Raw genomic sequence first — 19,224 nt, 5'->3', positions numbered from 1 at the left:
TGTATTAGAATTACCAGGGGGTGGGATGCGGGTGCACATTTCTGATTAGTCAATAAATATTTTCTGTAAAGGGCCAGAGAGTACATATTTTAAATTTTGCTGGCCATGTGGTCTCTTTACAATGACTTCACTTTGCTGTTGTATTGATAGCATGAAAATAGCCATAGACAGGTTGTAAACAAATGAGTATGCTTTGTTCCAATAAAATTATTTATGAACACTGGAATTTGAATTTAATATAATTTTCACATGTCATAGGAGTAATTTGGTACACAGTCTACAGTTTGCTGAAGTTCTTTAAGCCAGAGGTTCTCAAACTCTGTCGTGTATCAGAATCACCTTGAGGACTTGTTGAAACATACTTTGCTAGGCCCCATCCCCAAAGTTTTTGATTCAGTAGGTCTGTGGTGGAGCCCAGCAATTTAGATTTCTAACAGATTCTCAGGTGCTGCCTTGAGGAGCACACTTGAAGAAACCACTGCTTTAGCCAACTTAACCTTTCTAAATAACCTTTCTACACGTTTCCTATTCTTCTTAGCTTGTCATCTGGGTTCTTCATTAGGATAACTATTGCTGCCAGAGAAAATAAATAAAGGAAGCACCTATTTTTTTATGTACACACTTATATAGTAAAGTTAAAAAATTTTTTTTTAACCTTTTAAAATATGTTTAGGCTGTGGATTAAATTACCATAAACGATGTGCCTTCAAGATTCCAAATAACTGTAGTGGTGTAAGAAAGAGACGTCTGTCAAATGTATCCCTGCCAGGACCCGGCCTCTCAGTTCCAAGACCCCTGCAGACTGAATATGTAGCCCTTCCCACTGAAGAGGTATGTATTCTAAGGTAATAGAGGGCATTTTACTACTTACTCCTTACGTTTCTGCAGGATATATAACATCATCTTAAAACATAAGTTATATACTGAAAAATAGTAACATTCCTACACTTAAGAAACTTAAAACGTATTACTGTAGACAGGGCTTACCAATAGTCATGAATTGCATTTTTTATACTTTGTGATAACCTTATCACTTGGACCATAAGATCAACCTCCTAACCAGTATCCTGACTCCTGGTCTCCACACTTCACTACAGCTTAATATACAACAATTCTGATTAGATTACTCCCCACTAGGACACCTTTATATATTCTATGTTTCCGACAGTCTGTAATATTCATCATTCCTTGAACACACCCTTTCCCCCCTACATTTGCTCTTTTTGGTATCTATCCTACATGCTTTTTTCCAGACCTAGCTCAGCAGCTACCTTACCTGATTCCCCTTTACCTAGATGTTACTTTTCTGAATGACATAGCACTTTTCAAATCTCCCTAATGGTGTGTATAGCATTCTACCTTAATATCATAGTGTTTGTAGCTTATGATCTATTTAGAGAGGACAATATTCACGACTTTGTTTGCCCCATCATGCCCAGCACCATACCTTGTACTTCTGGGTACTCACTCATAAATGAATGAGTGTTTGAGTGACACCACTGATCACTGATCCTTAATATTCCAGTGAGGTATATTAGTAGATCTCTATACCATGAGACCGCTGGGACTCAGAACAGTCAAGTGACTTGACTGAAGTCACAGAGCAAATTAGTAAGCAATATTAGAATTCAATCCAGATCTGATTATTTGTAAATCAATGACTTTTCCTCATATCTTGTACCCCTCAAGGGTAAATGTAGTAGATCAGGGAAGAAAGAAATAACCACCTATTCATTTGGTACTACTTAAAATGACTTCCATCTATACATTACAATCTGAACATTTAGTTATTTCTATAACCCCTTTGGTCTTCTATATATTAATGGCAAAATCAAGTCTTTGGGCTGTTGTCTTGACACCCTCGTCACAAGATTTTGCTAAACCGAGGCACTGGAGTAAAAGCTTCTGCAATTCTTTCACAAAAATCCCATATTTCCATATTGCGTAGCCCTACTATGAGATTTTTAAAGTAGAAGAAGAATGCTGTAGCATTAGGAACTGAGAGCAAAGAGTTATTATAAACACATACAAAAGCTTGGGGAAAGATTGGTAATAGAAAAGTTAATACATTTTATACACAAACTGCACAGGAAACTTAGCTAAGATTGGGAACTGTAGGATGAACACATGTTGTTTTGAGAACCCCACAAATGATACTGGTGTGTCAGCCATACCCACTGAGTATTGCAAGATTAGGAAATGGCAGGACAGAGCAGATGAATAATGTATTATTCATTCATTTATATTTTATCCCAAAGATGAAACTTCCTTAGGGAAATATGAGAAGTAGAGTGACATGTTTGAATTGGTTAGATTGTGCAGAGTATTTTAGAACAAGTAGAAATTGTAGAGAGGAATCTCAGGGTTACATTTGTCAGTCCAAGCGTGCAGTCTCAAAATTATGAATAAGGTACAGTAAGAGAAGAGCTGAGAGCTCATGGAGGAAAATCAGAGGGAAGAAAGAGTAGTAAAAGAGTATACTCTAAAGGAATGAAGGAGATAGCAGTGTGGAGATGGGAGCAATCTGAACCAAGTTTAGAGAAGCACTAACTCTAAGTGGCTGCCCAGTAAGAGCCTCATAACTTCTCAGGTGCCAGTCTTCACGCTGGCTGCTTCACTTAGCTTTTCTGTGTAATCCTCACCCGTGTCCTGGAAGGTATAGCTGTTATCCTGATTTCGTATGTAAGGCACGAGGAAAAGTTTCTAAGGAGTCAAGATATTAAACTTCATTGACTACTAGATAAGAAAAGGCCAGTTGGAACAGGAGCCTTTGAATCTGACTCTGGGGTTGTCATCGTTTACACGTAAGAAGGCAGCTTCTGTTAGTTTCTGAAGTCAGTCTAAAGGGAATCAAGTAAAGAGATGGAGAGGCAGAAGAAGATAGACTGTTCATTGAATTTGGTTAAAATGGAACCACTGAGATTAGAGAAACCAGAATTGAGTGATGGCTATTTGGAGATGAGAGAGATTAATGTTCATTGCAATGCATTTGGGAAGTTTTTTTTTTTTTGGCCGTGCCGCACGGCTTGTGGGATCTTAGTTCTCGACCAGGGATCAAACCCACGCCCTCAGCAGTGAAAGCGCAGAGTCCTAACCACTGGACACCAGGGAATTACCCATTTGGGAAAATTCCTGAGGGGTAGGACAGAATCAAAGTAGAAGGAAACTTCTGGACCTAAGTGTACACATAAAAGTAGAGATATTTCTTTCATTGAATAATGTTCCAAACTCAAATACATATAATTGGGGAATTGCCCCCTTTAAATGCTTTTATTGCCTTTATTGTTTTACATGACTGAGAGTTGGCAATATTGTTATGAAGTTTTTGTGAGCAATACTTCAGCCAAAATTAGTTTAAGCCCACACTGTGGAAATAATTACTTTTAGAAGATTTCTGGCTATACATTAATAAGAAAGAAATAAGAGTTTAAGCTAAGCAGTAATTTGGAAAGAGAGACATTAAAGCAAAGTAAGAAAACTTTCATTTAATTCTAGTTACTCTCATCTGAGTGCTCACATTTTAACCAAGTGCTCTAGGTAATTCTACCAACATTCTCTGTCCTCCAAATTCTGGTTAAGTCCTCTGTACCTTTCCTGCCTTCCTCACTAAATAGACGGTAAACCACTGTTACTGGTAAGATTGCAGTATGTGCCCAGGTATGCTGGGATTGGGAAACGGTTAAGAATCACTGGACTGGGCTTCCCTCGTGGCGCAGTGGTTGAGAATCCACCTGCCAATGCATGCGACATGGGTTCGATCCCTGGTCCAGGAAGATCCCACATGCCGCGGAGCAACTAAGCCCGTGCACCACAACTACTGAGCCTGTGCTCTAGAACCTGTGACCCACAACTATTGAGCCCGCGTGCCGCAACTACTGAAGCCCGCGCACCTAGAGCCCGTGCTCCACAACGAGAGAAGACACCGCAATGAGAAGCCTGTGCACTGCAACGAAGAGTAGCCCCTGCTCACCGCAACTAGAGAAAGCCCGCACGCGGCAACGAAGACCCAACACAGCCAAAAATAAAATAAATAAATTTATAAAAAAAAAGAATCACTGGACTGCTATGTAGAAGACCCAGGTCTAAGTTTTGATTTTAATACTAATGCTTTAGTAGTATTAATCCCGTTGAGCCCGTTTTTTCATATGTAAAATAGGGCTAATAACATAAATAACTACTTGTACTAGACATGAAAAATTGGGTGGCTCCTACAACCACAGTCCCCTGAGTAGTTCCTTATAAACATGCTCTGTACCATGTCCCTGATACCCCAACCCCAGCAGGACCTGACAGGGCAAAACTGGCTAAATCAGCCTTTCCATGTTACATGTTTTAAACTTGAGACAAACTGAGTGGTAGAGGCAGAAGCAAGAGAAGCAGAGTGTTGAGTCACCACTAGACTAGGGGGCCAGGGATGAGCAAAAGCTTAAAGCATCTGTTTCTAGTTCCCACTGGCTGCTTTATCAGCTCTGCAGAATCACTGTGGTGCTCCTTTTGCTGAAGGTGTTGTGTAAATGGAGAAGGGGTGGGCCACACTAGAGCAGGATACCCTAGACAGCTGAAATATGTAAGTTTGGTTCGTGTTTTAACATTCTTTTTGTACTTTCCTTTTTTTTTAAATTTATTTATTTAATTTATTTATTTTTGGCTATGTTGGGTCTTCATTGTTGTGCGTGGGCTTTCTCTAGTTGCGGCGAGCAGGGGCTACTCTTCATTGCGGGGCTCAGGCTTCTCATTGTGGTGGCTTCTCTTGTTGCGGAGCACGGGCTCTAGGCGTGCAGACTTCAGTAGTTGTGGCTCACGGGCTCTAGAGCGCAGGCTCAGTAGTTGTGGCGCATGGGCTTAGTTGCTCCGCGGCATGTGGGATCTTCCCGGACCAGGACTCGAACCCGTGTCCCCTGCATTGGCAGGCAGATTCTTAACCACTGTGCCACCAGGGAAGTCCCATCCTTTTGTACTCTTCTTAAACTGCTTCATAATTTTCTTGAGAACATTTCTGGCTACACTTCAGTGAAAAACTATCCATCAGAGGCTGTTATCTGTGTTATTTTTATAGTGCTGTCCTCCAATGGTCAGTCCTTTTCTTTTTCCTTCTTCCTACTTTTTTCAAAAAAGCCTTTTATTTTCTCCTCCCCTCATTTCTCCTGTATACTTCTCTATCTCTTGGGTTTTTCTGGCTTCTTTTGCTTCTAGTGGTTGAACATATCAATGTACCATGACTCAGCTTCTCTGAGTTACAGACATTACTAGTTATAGAAGGAAGTTCTGGCAGTGAAGATGCAAGCAGCTACAACAAAATTGTTATACGTCTAGGTGGTAGTTAGGTATTTGGATTTTGTTCTTGAGAATATAGACTGTATTCATTTTCATATTTCTGATATAGAGCCTGGCCAGTTATAATCAGTGAATGCTGAATTAATATGATGAACCATATTCGTCTGACCTATAATTTAAATTGATTATTTCCTTTGTATACTTAGAAAGATTCATAGTTAAATAATCCATTTATCCCTCAGATTACACAAAAAATTTTAACCAACACCACCTTTAACTTTCCTTTTTCCTCACCTAAGAGAAAAAACCCAAATAATTGGAAAATACTTAAAATATTAAGGAACTTCCTAAAGCATAATTACTAAGGGTAAAGTTGTTTTAGTTTGTATCTGCCATTGTTTGTATCATCAACATTAATTAAACTTAGATTTTCACATGCTTGTTTTAGTATTTGTTAAAATAAATTAGAAAAACTAAGGCTTGTTTCAGAATGTTTTCAGACGTTGTATTCAGTAACTCAGCGTGAGCAGCACTAACATTTTCTGAATTTACTTAATTTTCCTGTGACTAATTTCTTGGTAAGGTTTTTGAAGGTATTTGAACATGTTATAAATTCATTTTAAGTTCTGTTTTTTATTTGTAAAATGTCATATGTGCCTGGAAATAATAGTTAATCAGTGAATATATGTATGTAAGGATGAAAATATCTTTTTGTTTTCTAGCATAAATAATAGCAAAAAAAGTCTGCACTTTTCTCATTCAAGGGTTGGTAAGCTAAGCTTCCAAAGGAAACTGCTGAGATGCACATTTTTAGGTTTTTGGCTTTAGTGTTTGAAATAAATGACTTTTGTGGTCAAGCCCTGATCTTAATACTTTGTTTTTAATATCGACTTACACTTATAGAAATTACTTATGTTTTAGTCACATGTTCACCAGGAACCCAGTAAGAGAATTCCTTCTTGGAGTGGTCGCCCAATTTGGATGGAAAAGATGGTCATGTGCAGGGTAAAAGTTCCACACACATTTGCTGTTCACTCTTATACCCGTCCCACCATATGTCAGTACTGCAAGCGGTTACTGAAGGGCCTCTTTCGGCAAGGAATGCAGTGTAAAGGTAGGATTGGATGTTTTTCTTAAGTAAAATTTATATTTGTTTTTGTTAGCAAATACAGGTTTAAAATATTTTTTATTTCAGAAGCATTAAGCAGATACCTGTAAATTGGGCTCATACTTAACTTAAAAAAGATAAAATTAATATGCACGCACCTGCATGCGACGACTAGTATCTGCAATATGTGTATACTGTACCAGGAGCTGTGCTAAAGAAAAATTAGAGTATAAACAGAAAAACTAGAATTTGGATCTGAGGTGTGGCTGCTTAACACTTGCCAATATGGAACAGTTAGTAAGCAGATAAGCTAATATTTGACCTTAAGTCTTTCTAATTTCAAAGCCAGACACTACCCAAAATATAAAATAATGCCCTCCTCTTGCCATTAAATATTCATACACACACACGCACACCAACATATTACAGGTGTTTTGTTGTTTTTGGTTTTTTTTTCTAATTACGTAGCTATGGAGCTGTACAAAAATTGTCATTGCAGACAGTAATCACACTGAAATAGGCAGACTATAGTAGAAGCCAGTGGAATTGTAATGGGGACCACCTGTATTTGGATACTAACCCAGAACACTATCATAGTATTCCAGAAACATCTCTTAATGAACTAGGTTTTTAATAGAACAATGGAATAAGTTTTTCCTCTAGTTACATAATGTTTTAATGCTTTTTAAAGATGCTTTTATCTTTTTGTCACATATCTTCTTCTCAACAGTGCTACACAATTATGTGAAACCAAAATAGAGTTCAAATATGTTTTAAGGCATTGAGCCAGGATAAGACATAACTAATTTGTCTATAATCTTATGTACTTATTTTTCATGTGATTATTTTAATAGTTCTTGATACTATACTTTTTATATAGAACTATTTGTGGAATTGAATTACCTAGTTTTATCTAGGTAAAACATTACAGTTGAGATCTTTGCAACAATAAATCCTGTTTACAATGTTGAATCAAATAATTATATGTAAATTTAACTTAAATATATAAGAAAACTTTTCTTGGCAATATATGGCTACATAGGATAATATCAAATAGAGAATAGGTTGTACATTTGTTGCCAATATTTAATAACCATCAGGCAGGCTTAATTAAATGTTGAAGTTTTATTTCAACAGCTTACTTTTGAATATGAGTTAATATATAAATTAATACTTTAAAATATCAACACTAAAGTGGATTGGCAAGCAGCCACTAAGGAATGTTTTGGGAAAGAACATTAAGAACAGATGTACAAATTCTAGCCAGCAGATAATTTTAGTAAAGGTAGTAAATAACACCGTTCTGCTGAGCAGAACAGAAACATTCTAAAACCACATGCAAAAAAATACAGTATTTTATAAAGGAACTAAAATAAATATGTAGATTAATGAATTTTGAAATAAAATCAGTGAACTCTACCACTGGGTTATTAGTTTAACTTCTTAGAGCTCTAAAAGAATAATGTTTTATGCTTATATTGGTTCAGAAAGTATCAGGTTATATTTCTCTTTAAGTATTTTAGTTATCTATGAAAAAATCATAATTTAATTTAGGGATCCTTGTATTTTTATAATATGAATTAAGATACTTAAAAAGTAAAGTAGTCATTTTCATTCACTTGTCAAGCTAAGAAAAAAAAATAGTTAAGATAAAACAGTTATGCTGGAACGTTTAAGAAAACATACAATTCTAAGAACAGCAGTTCATTTATTCATTCATCTGTTTATTTTCTACTTCGTTATGTTAAAATTTCAAGGCAGCTTATATAAGCATATATAGAATAAAAGAAAGCATAAACTAATTAATAAAAACATAGGTAGGAATATGGAGAAGTATAAATGCCTGTCATTAGAACCTACATACTTGGCTGCAGGTGGGCCACAAATTTGGCTCTGCATTTCAAAGGGAAAGGGAAACCTTGTTATTTTCAGAATTTGCAAATCTCATGAGATAAAAAACTAATTATTTAAGATGTATGCAAGATATTAATATCATATATGAATTTCTTAGGGTCTCTTATTTTTAAAGACATTACTATATAATGCAAGTTTTATCCTCCACCAAAATATTAATTTCATGGAGCTTTTTCTTGTAATGACCTTTGCCCTGTGCTATTGGCATGAGTCCCAGAATTTTCTTGAATCACAGGGGTTACAGAATTATTCTAAAGCAGGACTTGAAATTATTTTTACCCATTTATTGTTGGTAGAAGTATTTCGAAGGTTGTGTTAGACAGTAGTTATAGCAGTGGGTCTCAATTTTAGCATTAACTAAAGAAGTCATTAAAGCACACATTTCTCAGCCCCACTCCCAGAGTTACAGATGTTAGGGGTAGGGCCCAAGAACATGCGTTTCTAACAAGTTCTCAAATGATGCTGCTACTGCTGGTCTGATGGCCACAGTTGGGGACCACTGAGTTACACAGTAGTATGGTACAGTTGGGATCTGACACTGATCTGCAATGCAGTCAGCTCTGAGGTTCTTGCAGGCTGAACAGAGCCATTTTGTAATGCAGGTGAGAGACCTTGTGCATGAGAAGCTCAGGCCTTCCTTACAGGGTTGTATGGGAAAGCCCTTACTAATTCCTAATAAATGGTTGTAGAATTGCAATCCCTTTTCTGCATGTGCACCAGGTCCTAATAATTAGGAATTGAAAGTAAGTGCCTGACATATGTTGGAAAGGAATTTAATCAGCCTGAGAAACTCTTAAGGGGTATGTGGAAAGAAGAATGTGAGGTAAGGGAAGGAAACATGGAGCTGCAGCAACATTTTGGCAAAGTGTTATACAAGTAGTATAAACTTCATTTTACAGATATAGAAACTGAGCCCTGAGGGATTTAACAACTGTTTAAGAGGTAGTGTCAGAATTTGAAACCAGACCTTTAATCCAAAGCCTGAGTTCTTAGTAGAGGAAATCTTTATTATCTCATCATCATTATTAATAATACTCTGTGTGTGAGTAAAGAAAGTCTTTAACCATATTCTGATACTGCCTGACATTTTTATATAAATTAATAAGGTGAATATTTTATTTTAGATTGTAAATTCAACTGCCATAAACGATGTGCATCAAAAGTACCGAGAGACTGCCTTGGAGAGGTTACTTTCAATGGAGGTAAAAGTCCTTTTCTTAATTTCCAGAAAAGATCACAATTCTTTTGTGTATTATCTTTGTATAAGGTTATATTTGCATATTTTATTTTGCTTACTTTGTTTTTTAACTTTGACTTTTTTCTGATTTAATAATCAAGCAAAATACGGAGATCAGTAACAGTATACTTTTAATTAGACCTTTCCGTCTTACCTTTAACCACCTACCACTCTGTAGTCTAGTGTGGCCAGTGGTGCTGCATATCCTCTTTTATCTTTAATACTTATTTTATAACCCTGCTGTTCTTAGAACTATTTCATATTTCTAGTATTTATTGATTGCTTACTGTATGCCAGGCACTGTTCTAAACTCTTTACATATATTGACATTTAAACCTAAGAACAACGTTTTGAGATAAGGACTTACAGATGAGTAAACTTAGACACAAAAACATTAAATTAAATAACTTGCCCCAAAATACAACCAATAAGTGGTAGAGTTGGGATTTGAACCCATATGGTCTGGTTTCTTAGTCCATAGTCTTTTAGAACTTAATGTACTGTCTCACTTTCTCTTTCTCCATCAAATAATCATTAGCGAAACATTTTTGCTTTTTACCATTTTTTTTTTGTTTCGTTTGTTTGTTTTCTCTTTTCAATATTATATCATGCAAAGTGATTACCGTTTTTGGAAGGAAGGAGTAATGACTCTAAACTTTCAGCATAATTTTTCCATAACATTTACATGACTAGTAAAAATTGAATGTAAGTAGTTCTGTAGAAGAAAAGCATAAGGAGTGGAAATTAAACTCCTTAAGAATTTAACATTTTCTCTTACAGCATGTTTTCTGTGGTTGCTGTTTAACACCATTGACAGAACATGATTGGTTTTCTCATTTCAGTTGCTTGGAATTGATGCAGTTTTTCAATGATTAAAGTCTTTTCTAGATTTATCTAGTTCATGTATTTTTGTACTTCTCTACCTTTTGACAAATGGATATGAAATACTATTTTATTTATTTTAATGTGCGTTTGTCTTTATATTAATGAGTTTGAGCATCTTTCAGATGTTTACTGGTTAATTATGGGTTTTTACCCTATAAGTTACCTGTTCATATGCTATATATTCTACTAATTCTTTGTCAGCTTTATTGAGATATGATTTGTATACCTTACAGTTCACACATTTAGTTTATTCACAGTTATGCAGCCATCACTGCAATCTAATTTTAGAACATTTTCATCATCCTGAAAATAACTCCATACCTATTAGTAGTCACTTCCCATCCACTCTTCCCCATTAGCCCTGGCAACCACTAAATCAGCTTTTATCTCTATGGGTTTGTCTATTCTAGACATTTCATATAAATAGAATCAAACAATGTGTAGTCTTTTGTGACTGGTTTCTTTCATTTAGCATAATGTTTTCAAGGTTCATCCATGTAACATGTATCAATACTTCATTCTTTTTTTATTGATGAATAATATTCCTCTGCATGAATAGACTACATTTTATTTATCCATTCACCAGTCAGTCGATGGTCCTTTGAGTTGTATCTCCTTTGGAGCTATTATGAACAATGCTTCTATGAACACTTGAGTACTGATGAGTACGTATGTTTTCCTTTCACTTGGGTAGATAGCCAGTAGTGGAATTGTAGAGTCATATGGTAACCCTGTGTATAACATTTTGAAGACTGCCAAACTGTTTTCCAAAGCAGCTGTACCATTTTACATTATCACCAGCAGTGTATGAGGATTCTAATTTCTATGTATCCTGCACCACTTGTTATTGTCTGTCATTTTGATTATTGCCATCCTAGTGAGTATGGAGTGATGTCTCATTGTTGTTTTGATTTGCATTTCCCAGATATTGCATATCTTTTTATATACTTATTGGTCATTTTTACATCTGCTTTGGAGAAATATCTATTCTCGTCCTTTGCTCATTTAACTACGTTACTTATCTTTTCATTATTGAGTTGTAAGAGTTCTTTAAGTATTCTGGATACAAGTCCCTTATTTGATATATGATTTGAAAATGCTTTCTCCCACACTGTGTGCTGTCTTTTCACTTTCTTGAGGTATCATTTGCAGCAGAGAAGTTTTTAATTTTGATGAAGTCCAATTTATTTATTTTTTTCTTTTGTCACTTAGGTTTTTGGTAGTATATCTAAGAAGGCTTTGCCTAACTCAAGGTCACAAAGATTACTCCTATGTTTTCTTCTAAGAGTTTTATAGATTAAGCTCTTACATTTAGGTCTGTGATCCACTTTAAGTTAATTTTTATAATTGGTTTAAGGAAGAATTCCAATTTCATTTTTTTTGCATGTAGATGTCCAGTTGTCCTAGCACCATATATTGAACAGACTATTTATTCTTCTTCATTGTATTGTCTTAGACCCTTGCAGAAAATCAATTGACTAGATGTGTAATAGTGTTAGCTAATCTTTTACTTTGCTTCTAGTATCTTTCAGCATGTCAGAATTTAAAATTATAATGCAATCAAATTAATTTTCTGCCTTATGGTTTGTACATTTTATATTGTCCTAAGAAATATTTCTTTATCCTGAATCATAAAAATATTTTTCTATATTTTCATTTAAGAATTTTAAAACTTTTTTTCACATTTAATACACTGTCTCTGTTTAGGTGTATTGATATTCCATTAATATAAAATTCTGAATTCATTTAAAACTTTGCCAGAACCTTCTACTCTGGGAACAGATACAGATATACCAATGGATATTGACAGTAGTGACATGAACAGTGATGGTAGTCGGGGCTTGGATGACACAGAGGAACCATCTCCCCCAGAAGATAAAATGTTCTTCCTGGATCCATCTGATCTTGATGTGGAAAGAGATGAAGAAGCTGTTAAAACAATCAGGTAACGTGTGTGTAAGGATTGCAAGCTACTTCCAAATGCAGGGTCAGTCCAGGAGCTCTGTTAAGAAAGAACAAGCCACATCTCTTTAAGTGGGACCTAAAATGTAATTTAAAATTGGTTAAATTGTGCCTAATACTTTTACATGTACCACAGTATTTTTCTGAAATAAATTATATTACTCTTGCTATCCACTCAAGATGGGAAGGTATGAGAATCCTGTTTTCTTAAAGAGGAGAATGCTTTATTTAAATAGAGTCTAGATATGATATCTAGCTGTAGAGCATCCACCACAAAGTGCCAAAATTGAACCATCAGTTGAAGCAACCAATTTCTTCACACAGGCAGATTACCTGATGTTGGAAACACCAGTAAGAATCTATATCTGAGAATGTTGCACAAAGATGATGGTGATGAATTTGGGGACAGTTTTCATATTACAATTAATCTATTAGCACTTTGTAAAAATGCTACCAGATTATAAGACTTAAATATCTTCCTATGTTTATAGAAATTCAGTTTTTTATAGATACAGCCTATAGGATATACTACTTCGTGATAAAATTTATCATGCTGCCTAGGGTAGGAAGATTTCTAGCAGCAATCCCAAATGAGACCCTCTCCCAGGCTCCAGATTTTCCAAATGGGGAGGATTCTTTCTGCTCTATTCATTGTTTTCTTTTTTTAATAAATTTATTTATTTTTGGCTGTGTTGGGTCTTCGTTGCTGTGTGCAGGCTTCCTCTAGTTGCGGTGAGCTGGGGCTACTCTTCATTGCAGTATGCAGGCTTCTCACTGCGGTGGCTTCTCTTGTTGCAGAGCATGGGCTCTAGGCGTGCGGGCTTCAGTAGTTGTGCATGGGCTCAGTAGTTGTGGCTTGCAGGCTCTAGAGCGCAGGCTCAGTAATTGTAGTGCATGGGCTTAGGTGCTCCGCGGCATGTGGGATCTTCCCAGACCAGGGATTGACCCCGTGTCCCCTGCATTGGCAGGCGGATTCTTAACCACTGTGCCATCAGAGAAGTCCCTCATTGTTTTCTTATGTTTTGTGACCCTCCAAAAAAATGTGATGACAAATAATGATGACTTACAGTATTACCTTAGTCTTTTGTAAATTAACTATGTATCATCATAACAGGATTAATTTATTTTCTTCTTCTTAAGCCATTGTTTATCTTCCTAAGATATTTTGAAGAATTTTAGCTTAATTATCTTTAAAAGGGCTTGATGAGCTTACAGTATTTATGATTTTTTAAGTTGAAGTTGTAAATATTTGTCATAAATTTAAAATATTTTTTAGTCCATCAACAAGCAATAATATTCCGCTAATGAGGGTCGTACAATCCATCAAGCACACAAAGAGGAAGAGCAGCACGATGGTGAAGGAAGGGTGGATGGTCCATTACACCAGCAGGGACACCCTGGTCAGTAATCACAGGCATTTTATTGTGGTAGTGAAACTTTGTTATGTGCTTTATTTTGTGCATTTTTAAAATCAAAATGAGAATGAGATATATATTAAGACATCTAGTACTGGAACTATCATTACATTTGTAAAGAGTATTTCAAAGGTGGAATATTTAATGTACTATTTTTATAAACTGGTAGAGCAGTAGAGATTCAAAGCGGGTCTGGTGGTATAACACCAAATGCACAATCTATGAAAGAAATAATTGATAACACTGGATTCATTAAAATAAAAAACTTCTGCTTGGCAGAAGACAATGTTAAAAGATTGAGAAGACAAGCCACAGACTTGGAGAAAATATTTGCAAAAGAGACATCTGATAAAAGACTGTTCTCCAAAATATACAAAAAACTCTTAAAATTCAACAGTAAGAAAACAAATAACCTGATTAAAAAGTGTGCCGAAGACCTTAACACGTACCTCACCAAAGAAGATACTTAGATGGCAAATAAGAATATGAAAAGATGCTCCACATCATATGTCATCAGGCAAATTAAATGCAAATTAAAACAGTGACATACTACACACCTGTTAGAATAGCCAAAAACCTAAACACTGAGAACACTAAATTCTGGCAAGATTAGAGCAACGGGAACTTTCTTTGACTGCTAGTAGGAACACAAAAATGGTATTGCCGACTTTTGAAGACAGTTTGACAGTTTCTTACAAAACTAAAATGCTTTTACCATGTGATCCATATGTTGTACTCTTTGCTGTTTACCCAAAGGAGATAAAAACTTATGTTCATACAGAAACCTGCATATGGATATTTATAGTAGCTTTATTAATAATTGCCAAAAACCTGGAAGTAATAAATGTCCTTCAGTAGGTAAGTGGATAAATAAACTGTGGTACATCCAGACAATGGAATATTATTCAGCACTAAAAAGCAATGAATGAGCTATCAAGCCATGAAAAGACATGGAGGAATCTTTAATGTATATTACTAAGTGAAAGAAGCCAATGTAAAAAGATTACATACTGTATGATTCCAACCACATGATATTCATTCTAGAAAAGGCAAAACTATGGAGGCAGTAAAAAGATCACAGTTAGGGGTGGAGACTTGTAAGTATGAATAGGCATAACACAGAATTTTTAGGGCAGTGAGAATACTCTATATGATGCCATGATGATAGATACACGTCATTATGCATTTGTCCAAACCCATAGAATGTACAATACCAAGAGTGAACCATAATATAAACTGGACTTTTGTGATTATGATGTGTCAGTGTAGGTTTATCAGTTGTAACAAATGTGCCACTCTGATGAGGGGTGTTCATGATGAGGAGGGTTACACATGCGTTGGGACAAGGGAGTATATCGGAAATCTCTGTATCTTCCCCTTAATTTGCTGTGAACCTTAAACTGCTCCAAAAAAGTAAAGTATTAATTTTAAAAAATGATTTAAAGACATATGTAAAAAAAAAATTCTGCATGGCAAAGAACAAAAGCAAAGACAAATGACAAACTGGAAAAAGTATTTTCAACTCATATTCTAAACAAGTGGAAAAAAAGACCAGAATACAGTAGAAAAATGGGCAATGAATATGAACATTCACAGACAAGGAAATACAAATGACTTTTAAATGTAAGATCTTGATCTCGTTTTTAATAAAAAATACAATTTAAAATTTTACCAAAATACCAATTTTTATTTAGCACTGTAGCAAAAGATCAAAAGGTCTAGTAACATGCTGCATTAGTGAAGGTTTGAGCAAGTTAGGCATGTTTGCTGATGAGACTGTAAATTCGATCAAATCTTGTGCCAGATAATTTAACACTGTCAAGTAAAATGACATGTGCATGTATCTTTTGACCCAGTAAGCCAACCTTTAGATATTTAACCTATAGGTAAATTACATATCTGTGTGTGTGCAATACATATGTATCTGTGTATGCACGCATAAGATTCTTGCAAAGGAATCCCCAAAACCTAATAACATTGCTTGCCTGGAGTAAGGGTGGGAGTGAGATAGGAGTGATGATGCAAGTATAATTTTCACTATATATCCTTTTAATTCTCCGAATTTTGAACCGCACGAATTTTAAACCTATTCAAAAGTACAAACTTATGGATAGAAATGAAAGGGAAAGGAAAGTTCAGGCACTTTGGAGGAATCATTACTTTTGAACCTCACAGTTTTATGCTCTTTATAGAGAAAGAGGCATTATTGGAGACTGGACAGCAAATGTCTAACATTGTTTCAAAACGAATCGGGATCAAAGTATTATAAGGTAAAGATTTCACATCTTTAAAAAAATATGTACATTAAAATACTGTATGTTTTCCAGATATATCCAAATAATATTTATTAATTGTTATATTGGCTTATACCTATTACAACTGTTCCTAATGTAGTTTATAGAAGTCACTGTTAAGTTCCTTGTTGAAGCAACTGTCCTCTACCCCTCCATTTCACCCCCCATAACAGCCCTGCTACCAAAGGTTGTTTTTGTTGCGTGTTTGTTTTTGTCCTGTCAGGTTGCTGATGCTTATCTTCTGGGTACCAAATGGTCCTCCATATCTGTGGATGCCTAACCATTTTATACAATGGACTTGAGCATCTGTGGATTTTGGTATCCACGGGGAGTCCTGGCACCAATCCCCCTTGCACACTGAGGGATGACTATACTATGATTTAGATTAGACTGTTAAGAAAGTCCCATGATCATTGCTGGTCCAGAAGAGGCAAATGTGGTATTCGGCATTTCTCCCATCTTCCATTTTACCTTAGACCCCAGTTCTTAGATGCTTCCTTTGGCTCTTCTTTTCCTTTGTATAGTCCTCTTTGCTTGACTTGCTTCACATTTTGCCGTGGCACAGACTGACACCCAACAAAATTGTCAGTGTAGCAGTTGTATCAGTAAGAAAAAGTATAGAAACTAGTGAATAGCTTTGAACTGGTTGGGTTTTTTTAAATAAGTTTTTTGCTTTAGGAAGGGGACTAAACATAAATGATTGTTACAGTTATAGACAGAACCAAAATGGAGTGCTTGAATAACTTAACACTAACATTCTTCTTTTGCTGCTGTTATTTCTGTTTCGTACTCCTTTGGGGCTGTATCTTGCAGATAGCCAGTAGAGTAGTAGCTGTTGAGTTGATTCAATGAAAACTGGGAAATGACAAGTGTAGTGGCAATTGCCCTCCTAAATCCTTTCCTTCCTTTCATTCTAATGATCTGCTACAGGCCTGAATCACTAGCTTGATTATTACACCCCATGCTCTGCCTCTGGCATTGATGGACATGCAGATCATTCAAAGCAGATACCATCATTAAGACTTGACTGTATGTCCCATGTGTCACGTACTTGTGTTTGTCTTAATGGTATTCACTAGAAACACATATCTTTGATGTTTAGTGTATTTGAAAATTAAAAAAAGATGTATTCATATTTTATAATGCTTAATTTTTGCTTCAGGAAATTCCACTTTCAGAGATTCTTCGCATATCTTCCCCACAAGATTTCACGAACATTTCACAAGGCAGCAACCCACACTGTTTTGAAATCATCACTGATACTATGGTATACTTTGTTGGCGAGAACAGTGGGGACAGCTCTCACAATCCTGTTCTTGCTGCCACTGGAGTGGGACTTGACGTAGCACAGAGCTGGGAAAAAGCAATTCGCCAAGCTCTCATGCCTGTTACCCCTCAAGCAAGTGTTTGTACTTCTCCAGGGCAAGGGAAAGATCACAGTAAGCAATAAGCTTGTTGATGGCTTTTTTCCCCCTTTGGTTCTTAAGCATTTTGTGGGTGTAGTTGTGTTTCTGTATTTATTTTTAATGCTCATTTTAAGCTTCATTTTTAGTAACCAATACCATTAGTTAATTCCTTTATAAAATTATGTTGGTTATAGTATATGTATACAATCCCCAGAGCTAGGTTCCAGAGTCAGTGTCACTACATTTAAATTCTGGTTCTGCCAACCTGTTATGTGATCTTAGCAAGTACTTTCGTTCTCTGTAATAGTACCTACTTTATAGGGTTGTCAGCATTAAATGAAAGAGAACCATAAGGTGTTGAGTAAACTACTAGTATTAGTATTTTGCTTCATGGTGGGATTTTCAGGCTATAAAGTGTTACAGTTCACATACTCAGGAAATCTGTGAAGTCAGAAATGCTGTATTTCTTTTAACTGAATTAAAACATTCAGAAACATTAAAAATATATTGAAACACATGTCCTTTGCACTAACAAAATTTATAAAGTAAAACCTAAATTTGATAAAGGTTCAAGTGAACACTTAATCAGAAAGCCATAGTAAAATGTCACTTTCCCTTCCATTGGCATTATTTTGTTTATGGGGAAACATCATTCATTCATTAGACAAATAGTATTTAAATTGAAAGAGGTATCAACCATTTTCTTTTTTTCTTCTTTTTTGGCTGCGCTGCACAGCTTGCGGGATCTTAGTTCCCCGACCAGGGATTGAACCCAGGCTCCGGCAGTGAAAGTGCTGTCTTAACCACTGGACCTCCAGGGAGTTCCCTCAACCAGTTTCTAAATGTTCTTTATTTCAGTTCAGCTATGCTACTTGGTATGCCTGTTCTCGGCATTATGCTACGCCCTGAGCTAGAATACGAAAGAAACACAGAAAATTTAAAAGCTACTAAGGGAAATAGGACATAACGTATATAAGTGTTAGATGGTAGCATAAAGCAGTAGAGTGCAAAAATGAGTAGTGCATTTCTCGAGGAACTCAGATATGGATAGGAAGAGTAAGCAGAGACTTCATGATAGCGGAGCCTGATTTGAACCTTGACCTTGGATCTCAAGTAAGTTAGGATAGGCAGAGCTAACCTGGGAGGGGTGGAGGGGGTGTCACTGGTGTTGAGGAGACAGGTGTGATCAAAGGGATGAGGGTAATGACCATGAAAATGTTTGGTGTTGAATGTTGATTCCTAAAGGTTGAATAAATGGATATCCACAGTGCTTCTTAAATTTGAGGGGATTTTAGACAGAACTGTCTGATATTCTAATTAAAACCATGGACCTTTTCCCCCAGAAAATAATGCGGGCACATAACACACAAATTTTATATATAACTGGATTTAGGGACCTTCTCAAGCCCATCCATGGACCTCTTCCCTAGGGTTAAGAGTCCCTAAAAACAGGTTGCAGAAGGGCTAAGAGTGAGAACTCTGGAGGATGAAAGCCCAGTTCTGCTGCTTTACTAGCTTCATGATCTTGGCCTCTTCTGTTCTCCAATCTGAAAGGGAAATGATAATAAATGCATATGATGCACTTCGCATCATTCCTGACCCATTAGTGAAACTATTACTGTGTTGCTGCTGCCGCTGTCCTTGTAATGTGTCTAGAGTAGAGTTCTCCTGGGAAGCAACAGAAATTAAAACTGGGTGAAGTTAGACAGTGGAGGCCTTCGAAAGAAAA

At 36.1% G+C, this 19,224-nt stretch overlaps 1 protein-coding gene across 2 annotated transcripts in view; it reads left to right on the top strand.

Moving 5' to 3' along the window:
* Positions 1 to 19,224, top strand: part of PRKD3 (protein kinase D3) — a 77,912-nt gene that overhangs the window by 39,736 nt on the left and 18,952 nt on the right. For both annotated transcript variants that reach the window (XM_082672064.1, XM_082672065.1), the window contains 7 exons: positions 674 to 831; positions 6,196 to 6,388; positions 9,421 to 9,498; positions 12,180 to 12,363; positions 13,657 to 13,780; positions 15,988 to 16,065; positions 17,252 to 17,528. In XM_082672064.1, the coding sequence (XP_082528190.1) occupies positions 674 to 831; positions 6,196 to 6,388; positions 9,421 to 9,498; positions 12,180 to 12,363; positions 13,657 to 13,780; positions 15,988 to 16,065; positions 17,252 to 17,528 (1,092 nt within the window). The remainder of the gene's footprint in view (positions 1 to 673; positions 832 to 6,195; positions 6,389 to 9,420; positions 9,499 to 12,179; positions 12,364 to 13,656; positions 13,781 to 15,987; positions 16,066 to 17,251; positions 17,529 to 19,224) is intronic.

This window comes from Grampus griseus (genome assembly GCF_964374135.1).
Source record: "Grampus griseus genome assembly, chromosome: 15".
NCBI classification, from domain to species: domain Eukaryota; kingdom Metazoa; phylum Chordata; class Mammalia; order Artiodactyla; family Delphinidae; genus Grampus; species Grampus griseus.
Note: the sequence above shows the minus strand (reverse complement) of the source record. Positions and strands in the feature narration are given on the sequence as shown.